Source organism: Siniperca chuatsi, linkage group LG3 (assembly GCF_020085105.1).
Source record: "Siniperca chuatsi isolate FFG_IHB_CAS linkage group LG3, ASM2008510v1, whole genome shotgun sequence".
Lineage (NCBI taxonomy): Eukaryota > Metazoa > Chordata > Actinopteri > Centrarchiformes > Sinipercidae > Siniperca > Siniperca chuatsi.
Window position 1 is genome coordinate 33447317 of NC_058044.1, and position 19963 is coordinate 33467279.

The 19963-nt window shown below is 40.9% G+C and overlaps 1 protein-coding gene across 12 annotated transcripts in view; it reads left to right on the forward strand.

Moving 5' to 3' along the window:
- LOC122870684 (teneurin-3) overlaps positions 1–19963 on the forward strand; it is a 422149-nt gene that overhangs the window by 232409 nt on the left and 169777 nt on the right. For all 12 annotated transcript variants that reach the window (XM_044185050.1, XM_044185062.1, XM_044185096.1 and 9 more), the window contains one exon: positions 11488–11755. In XM_044185050.1, coding sequence (XP_044040985.1) covers positions 11488–11755 — 268 coding nt within the window. The remainder of the gene's footprint in view (positions 1–11487; positions 11756–19963) is intronic.

The following is a 19963-nucleotide window of genomic DNA, read 5'->3' on the forward strand; positions in this document are numbered from 1 at the left end:
TTCTTATATTCTTATTTAACTGTTGCTCTGACGTGGACGCAGGCCAATAGAAAAGAATACGACAAAAAAACTTTATTTTTCAGAATTGAAGGAGAAATCATTCAGACTGATAGCCGTAACATTAACCTATCGTATTGTTGAATTATCATGACACTTTCGTGTTTTTGTGTGGAGAAATGGTGAGGAAATCATTGAAAGAAAACCTTAACATGGGAATTAACAGTGAGGAAAGTACATGGCCTTCAAACTAATCACCATTTAAACCTCATGTTTTAATAAATGAGATGCCTGACACATACTTGTGTTTCATAATTAGGAAATTGGAGTGGTAAAGTAGTTGGGTCCATTATTTTTCTCCACTTTGTGATTTGTTTTGGGAGCTGACGCAGAGGGGTGCAGCCTCTTCACAACACTGATTGTGCATGTTTTTTTTAATTATTTTGAAAAAGCTAATTTGACCTTCTAGTAATGGATATTGTTCAAGATTCATCTTTGTGGAAGTAACAGGCCTCTGTCTTTGTGTGTGTGTGTGTGTGTCTGTGTGTGTTTGTGTGTCATAATTGTTATCAAGAAGCAACGTTTAAATTTTAAAATAAGGCAAAGTTTTGTAATTTAATTGATAAAAGAAAACATTTGTATTCACAAATACATGTTAAGAAAGGTTTTTCAATTTAATTTTAGAAGCACGGGTATCACAAATCTATATCCTACAATATTTTGTCCTGTTAAATGTATGACATACTGTATTTGCTAGATGATAAATGAAAACTGTCCTCTTAACTTAACATACTGGGTTGCAAAGGGTCCTTAACTGTGTCAAACTGCATCTGGCCATGTTTATACTAGCATCAGCACAATGGACAAATGTCAGGAAACATTTAATTAATTCCTGATCTATTTTTCAAATTTGGAACTTTGCATTCTTACTATCAGATTATTTATTCATTCGGCAAGTACCCTACTTGTAGAGGCCACTTTCCATCTTTGTAGTACACATGGTGAGTACACATGGTGAGACAGCTCATGGTAAATGCTGATTCCCTGTGTACTGTAAGTTGTAGCCCATCAGTATTTAATAATACACTGTGTGGAGAAAATGAAACTCTTTTTACACCACAATCTCTTTGGTCTCTTCGTTGATTTGCATACCTATATCTATCCTTCTTAGGGTCTGTTGCCCTCTTCTTCTCTTCACTGAGATGTAATAGATTGTCCTCCTTATTTTGAGATTTGCAGCCCAAGGAGGATTTAGCAATGGACTGTTTCCTCTCTGGTGTTAGTGGTGTTGGTGTTTTAGAACATGGCGAAATTGATTTGAACTCAACTAACTTACACTTTGTCCTGTCTTATATTAGTTTGCCAATATATAGGACTGATGTTTGTATTCCCAATTCCCCAAACTCCCTATTTTCTGGTCAAAATGAACCTCTCCACTCAAAACCATTCAATCTTGCTGAAAAACCAAACTTTGCCCTCAGACGTGAATAGTAAATAGACTGTATTTATATAGCGCCTTTCTAGTCTTTTCTGACAACTCAAAGCACTTCAACTACATATTACATTCACCCCATATACACAGGCTATATTGGCCCTAGCCAAGCAGCGGTAAAATCCTCTTGCATGCCTGATCCACCCCTGGAATGCATCAACTTAATGTCTAAGCAGGCTTCTTCCATGGCCTGGAGGAGGTGAAGACGGATGTGAGGTTCTCGGTTATACACGTTCCACAGCCATGCCGGGAAAAAAAACTTCTCTATCAGGTTTAGAAAGGTAGAGAGTATGCAGGCCGAAAGATGATGGAAAACCTTGGGTTATTGGTAAACCAGTCAAGAACCAGAGCAGCACGATGGAAGCTGACGTTATCCCAAACAAAAAGGTAGCGAAGCTACTAAGCCACTAAAGCTTTGGGACTCCAGTGAGCCACAGTGAGAGCCATTATCCACAAATGACGAAAACATGGAACAGTGGTGAACCTTCCCAGGAGTGGCCGGCCGACCAAAATTACACCAAGAGCGCAGCAACGACACATCCAAGAGGTCACAAAAGACCCGACAACGTCATCCACAGAACTGCAGGCCTCACTTGCCTCCGTTAAGGTCAGTGTTCATGACTCCATCATAAGAAAGAGACTGGGCAAAAATGGCCTGCATGGCAGAGTTCCAAGACAAAAACCACTACTGAGCAAAAAGAACATTAAGGCTCGTCTCATTTTTGCCAGAAAACATCTTGAGGATCCCCAAGAATTTTGGGAAAATACTTTGTGGACTGACGAGACAAAAGTTGAACTTTTTGGAAGGTGTGTGTCCCATTACATCTGGTGTAAAAGTAACACTGCATTTCAGAAAAAGAACATCATACCAACAGTAAAATATGGTGGCGGTAGTGTGATGGTCTGAGGCTGTTTTGCTGCTTCAGGACCTGGAAGACTGCTGTGATAAATGGAACCATGAATTCTGCTGTCTACCAAAAACTCCTGAAGGAAAATGTCATCTGTTTGTGACCTCAAGCTGATGCGAACTTGGGTTCTGCAGCAGGACAATGATCCAAAATTCCTCCACAGCGCTGTAAAAGACTCACTGCAAGTTATCGTAAATGCTTGATTGCAGTTGTTGCTGCTAAGGGTGGCCCAACCAATTATTAGGTTTAGGGGGCAATCACTTTTTCACACAAGGCCATGTAGGTTTGGATTTTGTTTTCCCTTAATTTAAATTTGTTTGATGATCTGAAACATTTAAGTGTTACAAACATGCAAAAAAATAAGAAATCAGGAAGGGGTCAAACACTTTTTCACACCACTGTTACATAGTGCTTCACACACACACACACACACACACAACAAAAAAAGAGTAAATACATAAAGAAAAAATACAATATCACAGTACAAAACAAAAACTGAAATGAACCAAAACATATGACCAGGATGGAGATTCATAAAAAGGCTTGCCTATAAGGTTTGGGTTTTTAGAAGGCATTTAAAACATTCCAAAGAGTCAACAAATCTGATCGATTGGGGAAGATGATTTCAGAGGGTTGGAGCCAAAACAGCAAAGGTGTGATCACCTTTCGTCTTTCAAGTGGAGTGGGGGATGGATAAAAAGCCGAGATTTGACGACTGTCCAAACTGGGTTAGCTTAGCTCTTATTCTGGCTCTCTTCCTGGGGTGGTTGCACTTGGTCTGGCTGGAATCTGGCTCGGTGGTTGGAAGATGCCATCGTCAGTGAACATTCCAGGGTCCGCTGCACATTTCTGTCATAGATAATGAGTGCTTGCAAAGTTTGAAGGAGCTACAACCGCCACATCTGCACAGGCCGCCATCACCATGGAGATGACAATAATATCTTAAAAATAATATGATAATATGTATCTGCACATATTATCAATAAGAAATTGTAAGCCATGTACCAGTGCCAGTGGCTCCAAGGACAACAGACCAGTGGCACTGACCTCCCACATAATGAAGACACTGGAGAGACTGGTGCTGGAACAGCTGCGACCCATGTTCAGACCCCTCCTGGACCCCCTTCAGTTCGCCTACCAGCCCCAACTGGGAGTTCAGGACGCCATCATCTTCCCACTTAACCGCATCCAGACCCACCTGGACAAGCCGGCAAGCACGGTGAGGATCATGTTTTTTGACTTCTCCAGTGCTTTCAACACCATCCGGCCAACACTGCTGGGTGAGAAGCTGGCAGCGATGCAGGTGGATGCCCCCCTTGTGTCCTGGATTATTGACGACCTGACTGGCAGACCACAGCATGTGCGTCTGCAGCACAGTGTGTTGGACAGCTCTTCACCATCTACACCACAGACTTCAGTTACCACACAGAGTCCTGCCACCTTCAGAAGTTTTCTGATGACTCTGCTGTGGTGGGATGTATTAGCGGTGGTGAGGAGTCTGAGTACAGGGCTGTGGTGGGTAACTTTGTCTCATGGTGTGAGTAGAACCATCTGCAGCTCAATGCGACAAAGTCTAAGGAGCTGGTTGTGGATCTACGGAGGGCCAAGGCACCAGTGACCCCGGTTTCCATCCAGGGGGTCAGTGTGGACATTGTGGAGGATTACAAGTACCTGGGAGTACACATGGACAATAAACTGGACTGGGCTAAGAACCAGAGCCGCCTCTATTTTCTGAGGAGGCTGAGGTCCTTCAACATCTGCCGGACAATGCTGAAGATGTTTTATGAGTCTGTGGTGGCCGGTGCTATCCTGTATGCTGTTGCATGCTGGGGCAGCAGGTTGAGGGTAGCAGACGCCAACAGACTCAACAAACTGATCCGTAAGGCCAGTGACATTGTGGGGGTGGAGCTGGACTCTCTGGCGGTGGTGTCAGAGAGGAGGATGCTGGCCAAACTACACGCCATCTTGGACAATGTCTCCCACCCACTCCATGACATGCTGGTCAAGCATATTAGCACCTTCAGCAGAAGACTCATCCCACCAAAAAGCACCACAGAGCGCCACAGGAAGTCATTCCTGCCTGTGGCCATCAAACTGTTTAACTCCTCCCTCTAAGTGTTAGTCTGTATGACCCTAGGTCACTAAACTGGACATTGATCATTACATCTCTGCCATACTTGAACATTTGTGCAATATTCTGTGTATTACTCCCGTGCAATATTTAGTGTTCCTGTGTTAGTTTTTCCTATTTATGGATATTGATATTATATACCTCCATTACTGTTGTGCAATATCTTAATAATCTCAATAAGCTACGCTTAACTCGACAGTACATGCGCCACTACTTATTACTTATATTATTACATTGTATTATTATACTGTATTATCATCATCAACCGGTAAACCCACCTGGTACCTCACACTTATTTTATCTTATACTTATACCCACCTGGTACTCTGACCTGTTTTATAGTGTATTGTATTATATTTTTTGCTAGTACTTTCTCCTGTGTGCACTGACGTGAAGGCGAGCTGCTGTAACAAAGAGTTTCCCTTCGGGGCTCAATAAAGTATTTCTGATTCTGATTCTGAACTGGGCCCTGACAGTCAACTTTAATAAATCCAAAATAATGATCTTCCTTAAGAAGCCCAGATCTCAGGAAACCAAATATCAGTTCAAATTAGAAAAACACCTATCTAGATCTGGGATTTCTCGTTTCTCTCCTCTCTCCTTCTGTTGCTTTCAGCATGTATTTCTGCCTCAGGAGCTGCAGAGACTGGATCTGTGGTTGTGGGCCACTTGCTGCCCCTGTGTTCCTGCTCGACAACCGCTACTACAGTTGTTGTTAATTCAATTCAATTCAATTCAATTTTACTTATATAGCGCCAATTCATAACAGAAGTTATCTCATTGCAATTTTCCCATAGAGCAGGTCTAGACCGTATTCTTTATAATATTATTAACAGAGACCCAACAAATCCCAAATCCCAGAGCCAGTCATTCCTATTCTTATTAATTTATTAATATTAATGTTACCACTACCATTACATTATTACTATTACTACTATTAAAAATTCTAGGTGGTATTTGTATTGTGCTTCTTCCCCAAAACCTCTCTCTCTCTCTCTCTCTCTCTCTCTCTCTAAACCTCTCCCTCACTTTCTCTCTCTCGCGCTCTCTCTCTCTCCAAACCTCTCTCTCTCTTTCTCTCTCAAAACCTAACATGGCAGGTGATGGCCCATCATTGAGTCTGGTTCTGTCCAAGGTTTCTGCCTGTTAAAAGGAAGTTTTTTCTTGCCACTGTCGCCAAATGCTTGCTCATGGTGGGATTTGTCTCTGTAAATAATATTATAAAGAGTACTCTATAGGAAAAGTGCAATGAGATAACTTCAGTTATGAATTGGTGCTATATAAATAAAATTTAATTGAATTGAATTGAATGCACACCCTATATTATGATTACCTGGGGGCTTAAACTCAGTGCATCATGTAACTTTGGTCTGGCAGTGAATGCACTGAAACAAAAAGCATGTAGAGCATTTTGTGCAATTAGAAGAAAAATTTACAAAATTGACATACCAATTAGAATGTTTTGACACTGTAATCCAACCAATCGCCCTCTATGGTAGTGATATTTGGGGTCTACTTAGTCATCAGGACTACACTAGATCGGACAAGCATCCCATAGAGGCCCTGCATGCAGAATTCTGTAGGTCCATATTAAACATCCAAAGAAAAACACCAACCAGTGCATGCAGTCAGAATTAGGCCATAACCCATTGATTATTAACATTAAAAAAAGAACACTTCAATTTTGGTTACATCTCAAATTGAGACCCAAAGACACACTGAGATTTCAGGCACTACAAACCCAATAACTAAACCCCAAAAAGAGTCCCTTCTGTCAGCTGGTCCTGAGACTCAATACAAACTTAATTGCTATCTGGCCCTAAACCATGAATATAAACTGGGTGAGTATCTATTTACTGTCAGAGATCCAAAGTAGAGACAGATCCTGAACAAATACAGACTCAGTGACCACAGTCTAGCCATAGAGAAAGGACGGCACAAGAAGTCCTGGCTACCAACAGAGGAAAGAGTATGTGCTCACTGCACGACAGCTGAGGTAGAGACTGAGGTACTTCCTCTTAAAATGTGACAAATATAAAATCAGAGTGGAATACTAGATGACATTAAAAAGCAACAGATTATATTAGGAGAGGGACGTGGAGCTAACTTAGCTGCACAATATGTGACTGCATGTCACAAACTGAGGGACACATAGTTAACACAACATCACTGAATATGACAAATTATTATCTTGTCATAGCCTATCACACACACACACACACACACACACACACACACACACACACACACACTCTTTCACCTACTCACACACTATAGATGATGTTGAAATGTAATTGAGAGGTTAGTTTTGAGCCCAAAAAAGACACACAGTTACATATACAAATACATTTTGGTTGCATATATAGTTTTGATGTTATATACTGTATTTTAACTTTGTTGACTTCTTGCTAATATTACAGTTTTTGTGTATTTTTTCTAATATTACTATTTTTTTGTATGTGTTTTTTCAATATTGCTGTTTTTTTTATATTTTTTTATTACTGGTTTGTGTATTGTCCAAATATTTGATCAATTTGTACTTGGATGCTTTGGCAAAATTGTTTTTCAAAACTTTCATGCCAATAAAGCCTTTGAATTGAATTGAGAGAGAGAGAGCAAGCATACAGTAAGCCATAACTATAAGCTTTATCAAAGAGGAAAGTCTTAAGCCTACTCTTAAATGTGGAGATGGTGGCTGCCTTCCGAACCCAAACTAGGATCTGATTCCACAGGAGAGGAGCTTGATAACTGAAAGCTCTGGCTCCCATTCTACTCTACGAACCAGACGTAACCCTGCATTCTGGGAGCTCAGTGTTCTAGTGGGGTAATTGGGAACTATGAGCTCTTTAAGATATGATGGTGCCTGACCATTAAGAGCTTTGTAGGTGAGGAGAAGGATTTTTCTATTCTGGATTTTACAGGGAACCAGTTCTATTCCTAGTTCTTGTCAGTAAACGTGCCGCAGCATTATGGATCAACTGGACAGTCTTAAGCAGTAGGCAGTTTGAGGGGGAATGCCATCCCCCTTGTTAGCAAAATGACCAAAATCCTTCCCCTTGTTTACCTGCTCAAAAGATACTCTGTGCATTGTCTCGCAGTAGCGCTTCACATTGCTGCTTTTAATAATTGCCACGATCATGGAACATATGAGACATACTGGTTTTGAACTGCCTGTGGGAAGATTGAGAATGTAAGAGTCTGTCCATACTTGATTAAAAGCTCTGTTTTTGCTGTCTACTTTTCTCTTTCTAGATCATGTGATTTTATTTCTCTGACACGTCTCTACTCTCCCTGTGTGTGTACCTCACTCACTGACTCGACTCGCGGGCCGCTAAATCAGTACTGAAAAAGCTAAAAAAGCTGCGCTGGTTAAAATAGAAATGTTCCGTCAAAATGTAATAATTCTCAACAATTTGTCTATTTTCTCTACAGCAGACAGGGGAAAAGATAAAGTGTGGCAGCGGCAAGACAGAGGCCAAGTCAGAAATTAACAGCGTTTGGGCCAAAAGTGCCCTTGAATGCTCATTTTTTTTGTTGTTGTTCTTGTTGCTGTTCTCACTTTTTATTTTTTCAAATAAAACAAATCTTTGTGCCGCAAATTGAGTGTTTATTTGACAATATAACATAATAATTATACATTATTTCAGAGTTTAGTAAAGGCCTCTAAAAATAAGTTCAAGTAGCAAAAAAATATGGCCTTCTGGGAAAAAAGGCACAAGGGAGCTCTTTGCCCGACTTATTTGGACAGCGTGATAATAATGAATTGTAATAATCCAACCTAGAAGTAACAAATGCATGGACTAGTTTTTCTGCATCATTTTGAGATAGGATGTGCCTGATTTTTGCAATGTTACATAGGTGAAAAAAGGCAGTTCTTGTTTTATGTGGGAGTTAAAGGACATATCCTGATCAAAGATAACTCTGAGGTGCCTTACAGTGGTGTTGGAGGCCAGGGTAATGCCATATAGTGTAACTATAACTTTAGATAATGAGTTTCTGAGGTGTTTAGGGCCACGTACAATAACTTTTGAAAATTGCAGGTCATCCAGGTTTTTATGTCCTTAAGGCACGCTTGAAGTTTAGCAAACTGATTGGTTTCATCTGGCTTGGTCGATAGATATAATTGGGTATCATCCACATAATAATGAAAGTTTATGGAGTGTTTCCTAACAATATTGCCTAAAGGAAGTATTTATCAGGTTAATAGAATTGGTCCAAACAGAGCAAGCTGCACTAAGACAGCTTTTTGTCTATCAGCTAGAGTGATAAATCTCCCCGCCTTGAGGTTTTTTATTAGGCAAACAGTAGAGAGAGAGTATGTGTGTATTACTCATGTTGTGGGGACATAAATCTGTTAACACATTTACATTATGGGAACTCACCTTCCTTTTGGGGACAAAAGGCAAGTCCCCATAACATAAATGATTAAATTTTAGGCTTAAGACTTGGTTTAAGGTTAGATTTAGATAAGGGTTAGGGTTAGGCATAATCTCCAGGAAATTATTGTAAGTCAATGTAATGTCCTCTGAACTATGTGTGTGTTGCTTTTCAGCATCTGAGCAAATAAAAGGTGTTTAGGTGATTTACATTTGTTATTGATGCCCGAACATTCATCCAGAAATCCCGACTTTTGTGTGTGTGTGTGTGTGTGTGTGTGTGTGTGTGTGTGTGTGTGTGTGTGTGTGTGTGTGTGTGTGTGTGTGTGTGTGTGTGTGTGGCATTCAGCATTTAGCCTTGAAGGTTTGCATAAGTGGAGCACTTACTAAGCCAGCAAAACAGTAAGCACTTCCTCCACAACCAAAAAAAAAACAAAGAAGGGATATGTGCTCCTGCTCTCTTTGCTTTCTATTTTCTCCAGTGAGGGCAGTGGAGAATGAATAACAGCAGGGCTGGGAAATGGAGACATGATGCTCTTTATGCAAATCAAATACCAGCATTGCCATTCATTTCCTTCAGAGCACCCTGAGGACAGAAAGGGAGCCAAAAGCACTGGGAAAAAACAGCAGGAAAAAGTTAAAGCCAGGTCAACTTTAAGCAAATATTTTTACAAAAACAAAGCTGGGTTTTGTGAAGGCCAATCAATGACAAAAAAAATAGGTTTGTGTATACACCTATTTTTTCACATACTTGTGCTTAATAGTCATGTCTATTATTTTACCTTTATTTGTTTGTTCCTTGTTCTTAGCTGTTATGTCTATTTCTGTGTAAGTACATACATTTAGAGCAAAGAAAAAACTGACTCAAACTCCTTGTATTTGTACACATACCTGGCCAGTAAAGCTGATTCTGATCAGTATTCAGCCTGGCTGAGCTGAGCATAGTGTTGAGTTACAGTTCTCACCAGCCTTGACTGGCCCATACACTGCAGTGAAATTTCCATAGTGGTTAACATTCATGTCAGTGAATGCTGAATTTGACAGCTACAAGCTTTTCTTTTTACATTTGTCTTAGATGATGTTTAAAATGAACAAAACATTTGAACCTGGTTGCAGTTTCAAGGACAGCAATATTCAAAGAGTGTTTGTCAGCAGATAGATTAATTACATGATTTTCATTGAATTTCTTCATCACCATGTTACATTTGATTTAAATCTCATTTGACATTGACAGTGATAAGAAATACATGATATTAAACACGTGACCCTGCTAGTGGTTGTTTGCTCTGGGGAATGGCGTCTCAGGGCTTCACTGGAATATAGGAAAGGAAAGGACTAGGTGATGACATGTGTGAACTTTGCCATTGTTAATTCAAATTTACCTGGAATTTAGAGAAAAACAGCAACAGTTTGCAGTCAGTTAATAGACATTTATTCACTTTTAGAACAACCACTCAAACATAACATAATCATTTCACATTTTGAGCCATAAATTGCCTTAGGACACACACATAGAAAATATGACACGTACACTGTGAATGTCCAAACATTTTTTAATTTTGCATTGAATTTTATCGCCACTACCTTTATAAAGTGTAAAGTTCTGCCATTTATCTTCCTCAACGTCTTCAATATGTCCATCTGTAGCCTCAGGGCTGATATATTTAAAGGGGTTTTCTGACTTTAATAAAGGTATCGTCTCAACAGGTTGAACTGCTACAGGCACCATTGTTAGATTTCTGCCTATTACTGCAGGACTTCATATTTAGTTTGATGAACAGTAGAAGGCTGTGATAGTCTATCACACATTTATCTCTCTCTCTGGTTGAGGTGCGGACAAGTATGTTTTTTTACAGATGAGACACTGTATTTGATTGGTTGATGAAATGTGATCTGAAGAGGAATACAATGGAATTTTTCCTGTTATATGCAGATGTCTATTCATGAAATGAGGGGACACTAAGTAGCAGTGGGGAGAGAGATAAGTTTCCCCAGGACCTTAAGGACAAAACCCAACCTCCCCCTGCAAATTGAAACAAATGCTAAAACAGCTTAGTTACCAATGACAGCTCTACAACAAAACTCCAACCAAAAAACTCCAAAATACAACTCTTCCAAACCCCACAAACTGCTTTTTTTTTACTGCAAACCTTGCAACGTGAGAGGCTGGCTTGGATACGAACTTAGCTGGCAAGTGAAGAATCTGTTCCTGTTTGTGTTTCAAAATTAAATCATTTTCTTTTTACAATATTCTTTCCCCCCGCAACCCTGAACAGGATAAGTGTATTCTGTACAAAATGAAAGCCAAGATTTTTGTTTATTAAAATCCAATGAAACCTCAAAACATCCCTAAATCTCTTTTCTCCTAAACTTCTGTTAATACATAAATGAGCCCTTGCTTTTTCCTATTATCAATTTCGTTCAGCCAGTCCATTGGTAATACAATATGAAAGCCAAAATAAAGTCAAAGTTGTAAAATCAACCAGTTTTGTCAATCTATGAGAATTTGACAAGTTGAAGTGTAGTAAATATATTACAAAGACAAGCATCCCACCAACCATGTTTTTCCTCTGTTGTTGACAGAGCAACCATCCAATCACCACGGCTCCACCCTGCCTCCGGTACCTCCCCCTCACCGCCAGCAGCCCTCGATAACAGCTCTAAACCAATCCCTGGGCTCCACTCACCACGCTGGACAATCCCTGAATTCGACGCGGCAGCTAACCCCTCCCACTGGAAGCCCGGCCCCTGTGGCTGGCCAATCACCCGCCGAGCTGCAGACCACGCCCCCTGAGAGCGTCCCGCTGCAAGACAGCTGGGTGCTGGGTAGCAATGTGCCTCTGGAAACAAGGTAAACTGACTTTATCTTACTTTTCATCTGTATATGCCATTTTTATTCATTAAGTTCTACACTAGGCCTTAACTTGACACTGAAGAGCCATAGTTGTAGCTGTAGTCACCAGTGTCAGCATTACTGTATATGGGGACAGTCGTGATGGAGTGATGTTAGTGGGGCTTTCCTTAATGTGAGGACTTTAATTTTACGTTTCTGCAACACCAACACAAGTGTCCTCAAGCGGCATACTTAACCTCTACATCTTGAATTACCCTCCACCCTAACTAGACAAAGATGAAAGTTAATTTTATGTCTAATCTCAAACAAATTAAGGTTTAGCAACGTACAGGTACTTTTACCCAAACTGGAAACAAAGAGTTGTTACTACAGTCTGCAATATACTGTCAAAAAACACTTAGTGCGCCAGCCCGCATGCTGCCTGTTGCCGTAGCTCCATCTCGTCATCTTACTTTTTCCAACTTTTAACTTTCCTTTTTCTTCCAAACTTGAGTAACTTGTGTGTAAGTATAATTTAAACTACACTCTTTACGAAAATGAGGGTAGAAAGTGTTTTGGTACATTTTTCCGCCGTGGAACTTCTTCTCCTGCTACTCGGTCGGGGCACTGCTGCAGATCAGCTGTTTGGCCGCATTGTTTACACTAGGGAACAGCTGATCGCGCTGAAGCCGAGCGGCATGGTGCCCAGGACAACTGATGTCCCCACTGAGATCTGGAGGAGGACACACCGAGGATGCAGAGGTGGAACGAAGAGGCGAGGGAAGAGAGAGGGGTGCAAACAAAAGAGACTTAAGAACAAGATATTTAAGCCGTGTCTGCCTTTTCTCGTAATGGGCAATGTGGGATCGCTGGCGAATAAAATGGACGAGCTAACGGCGTTTGCCCGGAGTCAGACGGAGTTCCGTGAGTGTAGTTTGATGTGCTTCTCAGAGACATGGCTACACCAGGATATCCTGGATCATAACGTTTCCATCGACGGCTTTCAGACTGTACGGGCCGACAGGGATCACACCGGGAGCGGTAAGCGGAAAGGCAGCGGGCTTGCTGTTCTAGTTATCAACAGATGGTGTAACCCTGGTCACGTTACTATCAAACTGAGTATTTGTAGCCCGGAAATTGAACTGTTAGCTGTGGGACTCTGGCCATATTATATGCCACGTGAATTTTCACATGCCATTGTTGTGGCTGTTTACATCCCCCCCTCTGCTAACCCGGCATCGGCATGCAACGGCATTCACACCGCCATAGCACAACTCCAGACTTAACACCCGAGTGCACTCATATTAATCTCGGGTGACTTCAACCATGTCAGTGTTTCAACAACACTGACTAATTTCAACCAGTATGTGAGTTGTCCTACTAGAGAGGAGAGGACACTGGACCTGCTGTATGCCAACATTAAGGACGCATACAGCTCCATTGTTATCCAAATAACAAACCGTGGGTAACAAAGGACATCAAGGACATCCTGAATGCCAAGAGCAGGGCCTTTACTGATGGTAATAGGGAGGAGGTGAGGGCAATCCAGGCCGACCTAAAGGTGAAAATCATGGAGGCCAAGGAAAAGTACAGGAGGAAGCTGGAGCGGAAACTCCAGCAGAACAACATGAGAGAGGTCTGGAGCGGCATGAAGAGCATCACTGGCTTCAGACCGACTGGCAGCAGAGGAGTTGAAGGCAGCTTGGACAGGGCCAACGAACTTAATCTGTTCTTTAACAGATTCGACACACCGGCTCCTGCTCATCCCCCCTCTAACTCAGCTGCTGTCGGCCCTCAAGCTCCTCTGAGTACTCTGCTCTCCGCTCCCCATCAGGCTAACAGCCCTCTTCACACTGATGACTCCTCCCCCCACCTGTAACCTCTGCTGTGTGCCTGACTGCTGACCAGGTGAGAGGACAGCTGATGAAACTCCACTCAAACAAGGCTGCAGGCCCCGATGGAGTTAGTCCCGGGGTGCTAAAAGCCTGTGCCCCCCAGCTATGTGGAGTCCTTCAACATGTCTTCAACCTGAGCCTGAGTCTTCAAAGGGTCCCTGTTCTGTGGAAGACATCTTGCCTCGTTCCTGTGCTTAAGATGCTGCGTCGCAGTGGCTCCAAGGACTACAGACCGGTGGCACTGACCTCCCACATAATGAAGACCCTGGAGAGACTAGTGCTGGAACAGCTGGGGCCCATGGTCAGACCCCTCTTAGACCCCCTTCAGTTCGCCTTCCAGCCCCGGCTGAGAGTTGAGGACACCATCATCTTCCTGCTGAACTGCATCTACACCCACCTGGACAAGCCAGCAAGCTCGGTGAGGATCATGTTTTTTGACTTCTCCAGTGCTTTTAACACCATCTGGCCAACACTGCTGGGTGAGAAGCTGGCAGCGATGCAGGTTGATGCCCCCCTTGTGTCCTGGATTGTTGACGACCTGACTGGCAGACCACAGCATGTGCGTCTGCAGCACTGTGTGTCGGACAGCGTGGTCAGCAACACGGGGACCCCTCAGGGGACTGTCCTCTCTCCCTTCCTCTTCACCATCTACGCCACAGACTTCAGTTACCACACAGAGTCCTGCCACCTTCAGAAGTTTTCTGATGACTCTGCTGTGGTGGGTTGTATCAGCGGTAGTGATGAAACTGAGTACAGGGCTGTGGTGGGTAACTTTGTCTCATGGTGTGAGCAGAACCATCTGCAGCTCAATGCGACAAAGTCTAAGGAGCTGGTTGGAGACCTACGAAGGGCAAAGGCACCAGTGACCCCGGTTTCCATCCAGGGGGTCAGTGTGGACATTGTAGAGGAGTACAAGTACCTGGGTGTAAACATCGACAATAAACTGGACTGGGCTAAGAACACTCAAGCTGTTTACAGGAAGGGCCAGAGCCGCCTCTATTTTCTGAGGAGGCTGAGGTCCTTCAACATCTGCCGGACAATGCTGAAGATGTTTTATGAGTCTGTGGTGGCCGGTGCTATCCTGTATGCTGTTGCATGCTGGGGCAGCAGGTTAAGGGTAGCGGATACCAACAGAGTCAACAAACTGATCCGTAAGGCCAGTGACATTGTGGGGGTGGAGCTGGACTCTCTGGCGGTGGTGTCAGAGAGGAGGATGCTGGCCAAACTACATGCCATCTTGGACAGTGTCTCCCACCCACTCCATGACGTGCTGGTTAAGCAAAGGAGTGCCTTCAGCAGAAGACTCATCCCACCAAAATGCACCACAGAGCACCACAGGAAGTCATTCCTGCCTGTGGCCATCAAACTCTTATACTCCTCCCTCTAAGTATTAGTCTGTATGACCCTAGGTCATTAAACTGGACATTGATCATTACATCTCTGCCATACTTGAACATTTGTGCAATATTCTGTGTATTACCTCTGTGCAATATTTAGTTTTTCCTATTTTAGTTTTTCCTATTTATTGATATTGATATTATTCATACCTCCATTACTGCTGTGCAATATCTTAATAATCTCAATAAGCTACACTTAACTCGACAGTACATTCACCACTACTTATTACTTATATTATTACATTGTATTATTATACTGTATTATCATCATCAACCGGTAAACCCACTTGGTACTTCACACATATTTTATTTTATACTTATACCCACCTGGTACTTAATTTATTTTCTGACCTGTTTTTATAGTGTATTGTATTAAAGTTTTTGCTAGTACTTTCTCCTGTGTGCACTGACGTGAAGGCGAGCTGCTGTAACAAAGAGTTTCCCTTCGGGGATCAATAAAGTATTTCTGATTCTGATTCTGAAAACATCCATAGCCAGTCAAACAAAAATGTAATAGATTTTAACATTATTTTTAAAAAAATACATAACATGAAAGCATGCTATCCCTTGTTTTAAATTTGTCTCTGTTGCTGTCAATTTTTTTTGGCTTGATTGACTCATTTTATGTGGGTGTTAGTTCTGTCAATAAATTGTATAGTGAATGCTGTTAAGTTTTAATAATGAGATAAGATAAGCAATAAGGCCAATCCTGACCAGTCTTCTCCATTCAGACAAAAATCATTTTGTTGCATGAAACTCTACTTAGTCATGTCATGAAAAAGTGCATATTGGTTTATTCTAATTTTAAAGGTAAATAAAATTATTTCAGATTTGTTCAAATACATTACTGTAGAGGGATATTCAGTTCAATTTATTTATATAGTGCCAATTCATAACAGAAGTTATCTCATTGCAGTTTTTTATTTATAAGTATGTTTTGTATAAACAAAATGTGAGTGTATAATCCCCTGAAAATAAGAATAGTTGTGTTTTCATTACCTTAGAGTAAGCCCTTTTTATCTATAGAGGGAGCTGGTCCCCTTCCACGGAGGTCACCATGTTTCTATAGCAGCCTAGAACGGATAAACCAAACAATGGCTAGAGATAGGGCCTTTCGCGTTTTTTGTGAGTTTCGTGGCCACCGTAGTTCCTCCTACATGCTTGGAATGAGAGGGTGAGGCAAGCAGTATTCAAATGGTTGCAATCTGCAATTTCACTGCTAGATGCCACTAAATCCTACACACTGCTCCTTCAAGCCCTGAGGTGTCATTCCCCAAATTATATATAAATTATATATAATATTTAAAGGAAATGGAAGTACTGGTTACCCTATTATTTATTCATAAGAGACCTTAGCTGGATAAAAGATTTAAAGGAAGGGGCATTGATTTGAACTTGACTGTGTGAGAAAGTGAAATGGACTGACACCCCAAATGTTTTTGTACTATGAAGGATTCCAGTAGAAGAATATGTGAAACAGTTGTTTTATTACTTTAAAGGTCTGGAAAAGTGCATTCAGAAAGATCTTTTACCAGAGATGTCACAAATCGTTTTTTTTGTTAAGTCAAATGACTACCAAATGTTAAGTAAGAGTGTAACATGACATGACACAGTAACCACCAATTAGTGTACTGAACTATGTTCTGCAGTTGCAGACAGAGAGGGTGTGTAACCCACACTCATTAATATTCATTAGATCTGAGCTGACATCATTGTCCTTTGGATCTGTTTCTCTAAGCTAGAATGCATCCACCAATAAATTATTCTATGAATCTATCCCTTGTCTGTCACTGCCTAACTTTGCTGCAAGACTGTGTAAAGAAATGTAAAGATGTGAAGAAAATTATATTAAATGAATTATACTGTTTGTGAATTTGTTTGTACTTGTAACAAAGAAGGCATTAACTACCAAAATAATCTATGTAAAACAGAAGCTAACCCCATGTGGCTCTACTGCTCGCTATAAAGATTCAAATGAAAGTTGATCTATGTTCTTCAATGCAAGCAACTGATAGACCTCTCAGTGTCTTCAAGGTACAAAATTTCAACATCTAAAACATGGCTGGCAAAAGGGATCAGAGGGGCATGAGATTGAGGGGTGTGGTTATTAGTAGACATAATATAACTCATTAGAGGCCATGTTACTTCAATCTGTCCACAACAAATCACACACAAAGATAACAAATTCAACCAACCACTGAAGACTTGTATCAATTATTGCTCATTTTCTGATCTCTTAGGCAGACTATGAATCCAAATGCACACAAAATGAAACGTTGTTGAAGCCTTTTACCTTTTAGTAGACCCTTAGAATTCTAATTGCAGTTGTCCTTTCAAAGCACTAGAGATCATCCCGAGGTCGGTGCATTTTTCTTTTCAACTGTGACACGGGGTTTATTGGATCATTTGAGCCTTGAATCCTTATTCACTAAACGATTTGTAGCTCTCTCTTTCTGTCTTTGTTGAACACAAATACCCCACGCAGTTCTCTGATATTCGGAAAATCACTGTTCTCTCCAGCAGAGTTGTAACATCACGTTAGCAACTGTATAAAGGCCTTTTGCCCCCAAGCTGTTCACACATACACACACACGTACACAATTTATGGGTGCAACTTTAACCTTGTCCCTCTGTTCACCAGACAATTTGTTGCCCACTCCCTCTTTCACTCCTTCTTCCTTTTTGTCTCACTCTCAATAATGTCTTTCACAGAGAGAGAAAATGAGAGTGACAGATTGATAAATGGAGAAATGGCTGCCTTTGTAACTCCCAACATTTGGGCTGTGTGGCCAATAGACACACACGTGTACACACAGAGTTCAGAGCAATATCTTTCAAAGCTGAGCCCACCCGCACTGAAAAGACAGACCCTATGTGAGTGTTGTATGTATGAAAGTGTGTGTAAGAAATAGTACATCTCTCTCTCTCTCTCTCTCTCTCTCTCTCTCTCACACACACACACACACACACACACACACACACACACACACATACACACAAATGCACACATTCAAACAGACTTGGAAATGAAACAACTTGCAAGGCCTTCAAGAGATGGGGTGAGAAGCTCGCAGGGCTGAGCTGAAAAATAAATGTGTGACCTGGAGGCGCTCCCTGCATGGCAAATCAAACATCCTCTGCTGGAGGCTTCCTTCGCTGTGGAAATATCATCATACCTTTTTAAATAATCTCTGATAAAAATTATTTTAACAGTTTATCAGTTTATATTCAAGTGCTTGTGGATGCATATTCTATTGTGGTTCAAGTATGAAAAATATGGTAAATTTGAAGGATAAACATATACAGTATATGGTTTTTTACTTAAATATCCTAACATGACTGCCTGCCTTCACCTCAGCTAAAAGTTTAGAGGAGCTGCTTAATATAACTGGCCAAGGCAAAATAATGGTGCAGAAAATAGCATATTTCTACACTCAAAATATTTCAAATCCAACTAAGAAATAGCACATTTATGCTGAATTTACACAGATTTCTACTCCTGGCACTGGTGGATTATATCCTGTAAATCCAATGTTTTTTTATTTTGTTGAAACGGAATCTTGGGGCTCTATTTTGGCGTCTGCTACGGTGCACTGAGGTTATTTCCTCGCCTGAGTAAATTTGGTATCTTAGTGACTTGCCGTGCGCCAACATGATGCAAAATGATGTGATAGAGAACGGTCGGGTTCAGTTTTATAGCAGTGCAGTGTTATTTTTAAAATCCCAATTTATTTGTGGATCTTTACCACAATCACATTTATGTCGCAATATGAAGATTAAAGAGGCAACAATTTCGTTCCCAGATTGTGAGCAATTATTTATTTATTGATTATTAATTGTAAGTGAAACAATCAAATCTAACTGAATTAAACTTTTAAATTAATTTAAAAGGGGAAAAAACATTTTATTAAGGAACTATGGTGATATAAGTGATAAAATCCTGCACTATTACGCACAGAAAACTTGGCGACCATCAGATTTTCAACATGTCCAGAAAAGTGAATTCAACTAAAAAGAGTCATCATTTGCACTTGGCAGTATATTTGAACTGCTGTATACATGTTTGAAGCTCTGCATGTAAAAGACAACAATACTTTTCTTTCAGGAAAACTCTCTACAGGATTGATTGGCCATGATTATCACAGCCTCTAACGCACCCACCTATAATTTATGGTAATGTATTCACAATGATCAAAAGTGCGTTTGGCACGCTCCCAACACTGCCGAAATGAAGCAAGTAAAGTGAACACAACGTGGGACATGTACATTTACTCAGAATTAAGTTGTAAAAGCTTGTGTGTGTAAGTGTCTACATGAACGTGCAGACTGATTATAAAATATAAACACTATGTTAGAGAGCAAGTCCTGGACATTAAAATGTCTCAAAGTTGATCGATGTAACAGATGCTGCCTTGTCCTACCTTGTAGTATTGAAGTCACCGCCAGCCACAGTTCTCAAGTCCAACCTGCTGACTGCCTGTCTAGCTCCCTCCCCCAGATCCCAAATAACTGATAATAACTGTTTAATTAGGTTATTAATTAGATTATCAGGCAGGGATGAGTTGAGGGATGAGTCTTATACATTGTTTAAAATATGGCTATGCTTTAATTTGTTTCATAATATGTTAAAGGAGGTAAAATCATTTTTTTGACAGTTAACTGTGTTTGAAACAATAATAATAATAATAATAATTTTAAAAAGTAGTAATAATTTTCTATAGCACTTATTGATATTGCGATATGTATCGATCAAAGCATGACCCCAGACTCATTCAAAGATTTCAGGGCTAAGCCCCGGATTTCCACTGACCCTAGAACCCTTCCTGACCACGTTCATAAAGACCATACAATGTAGAAATTAGCAGAGATCTAATCTAATTTAGACCACAGGAATTTTAAATACCCTTGGTAGCAGAGCATTTTCATAAGCATGA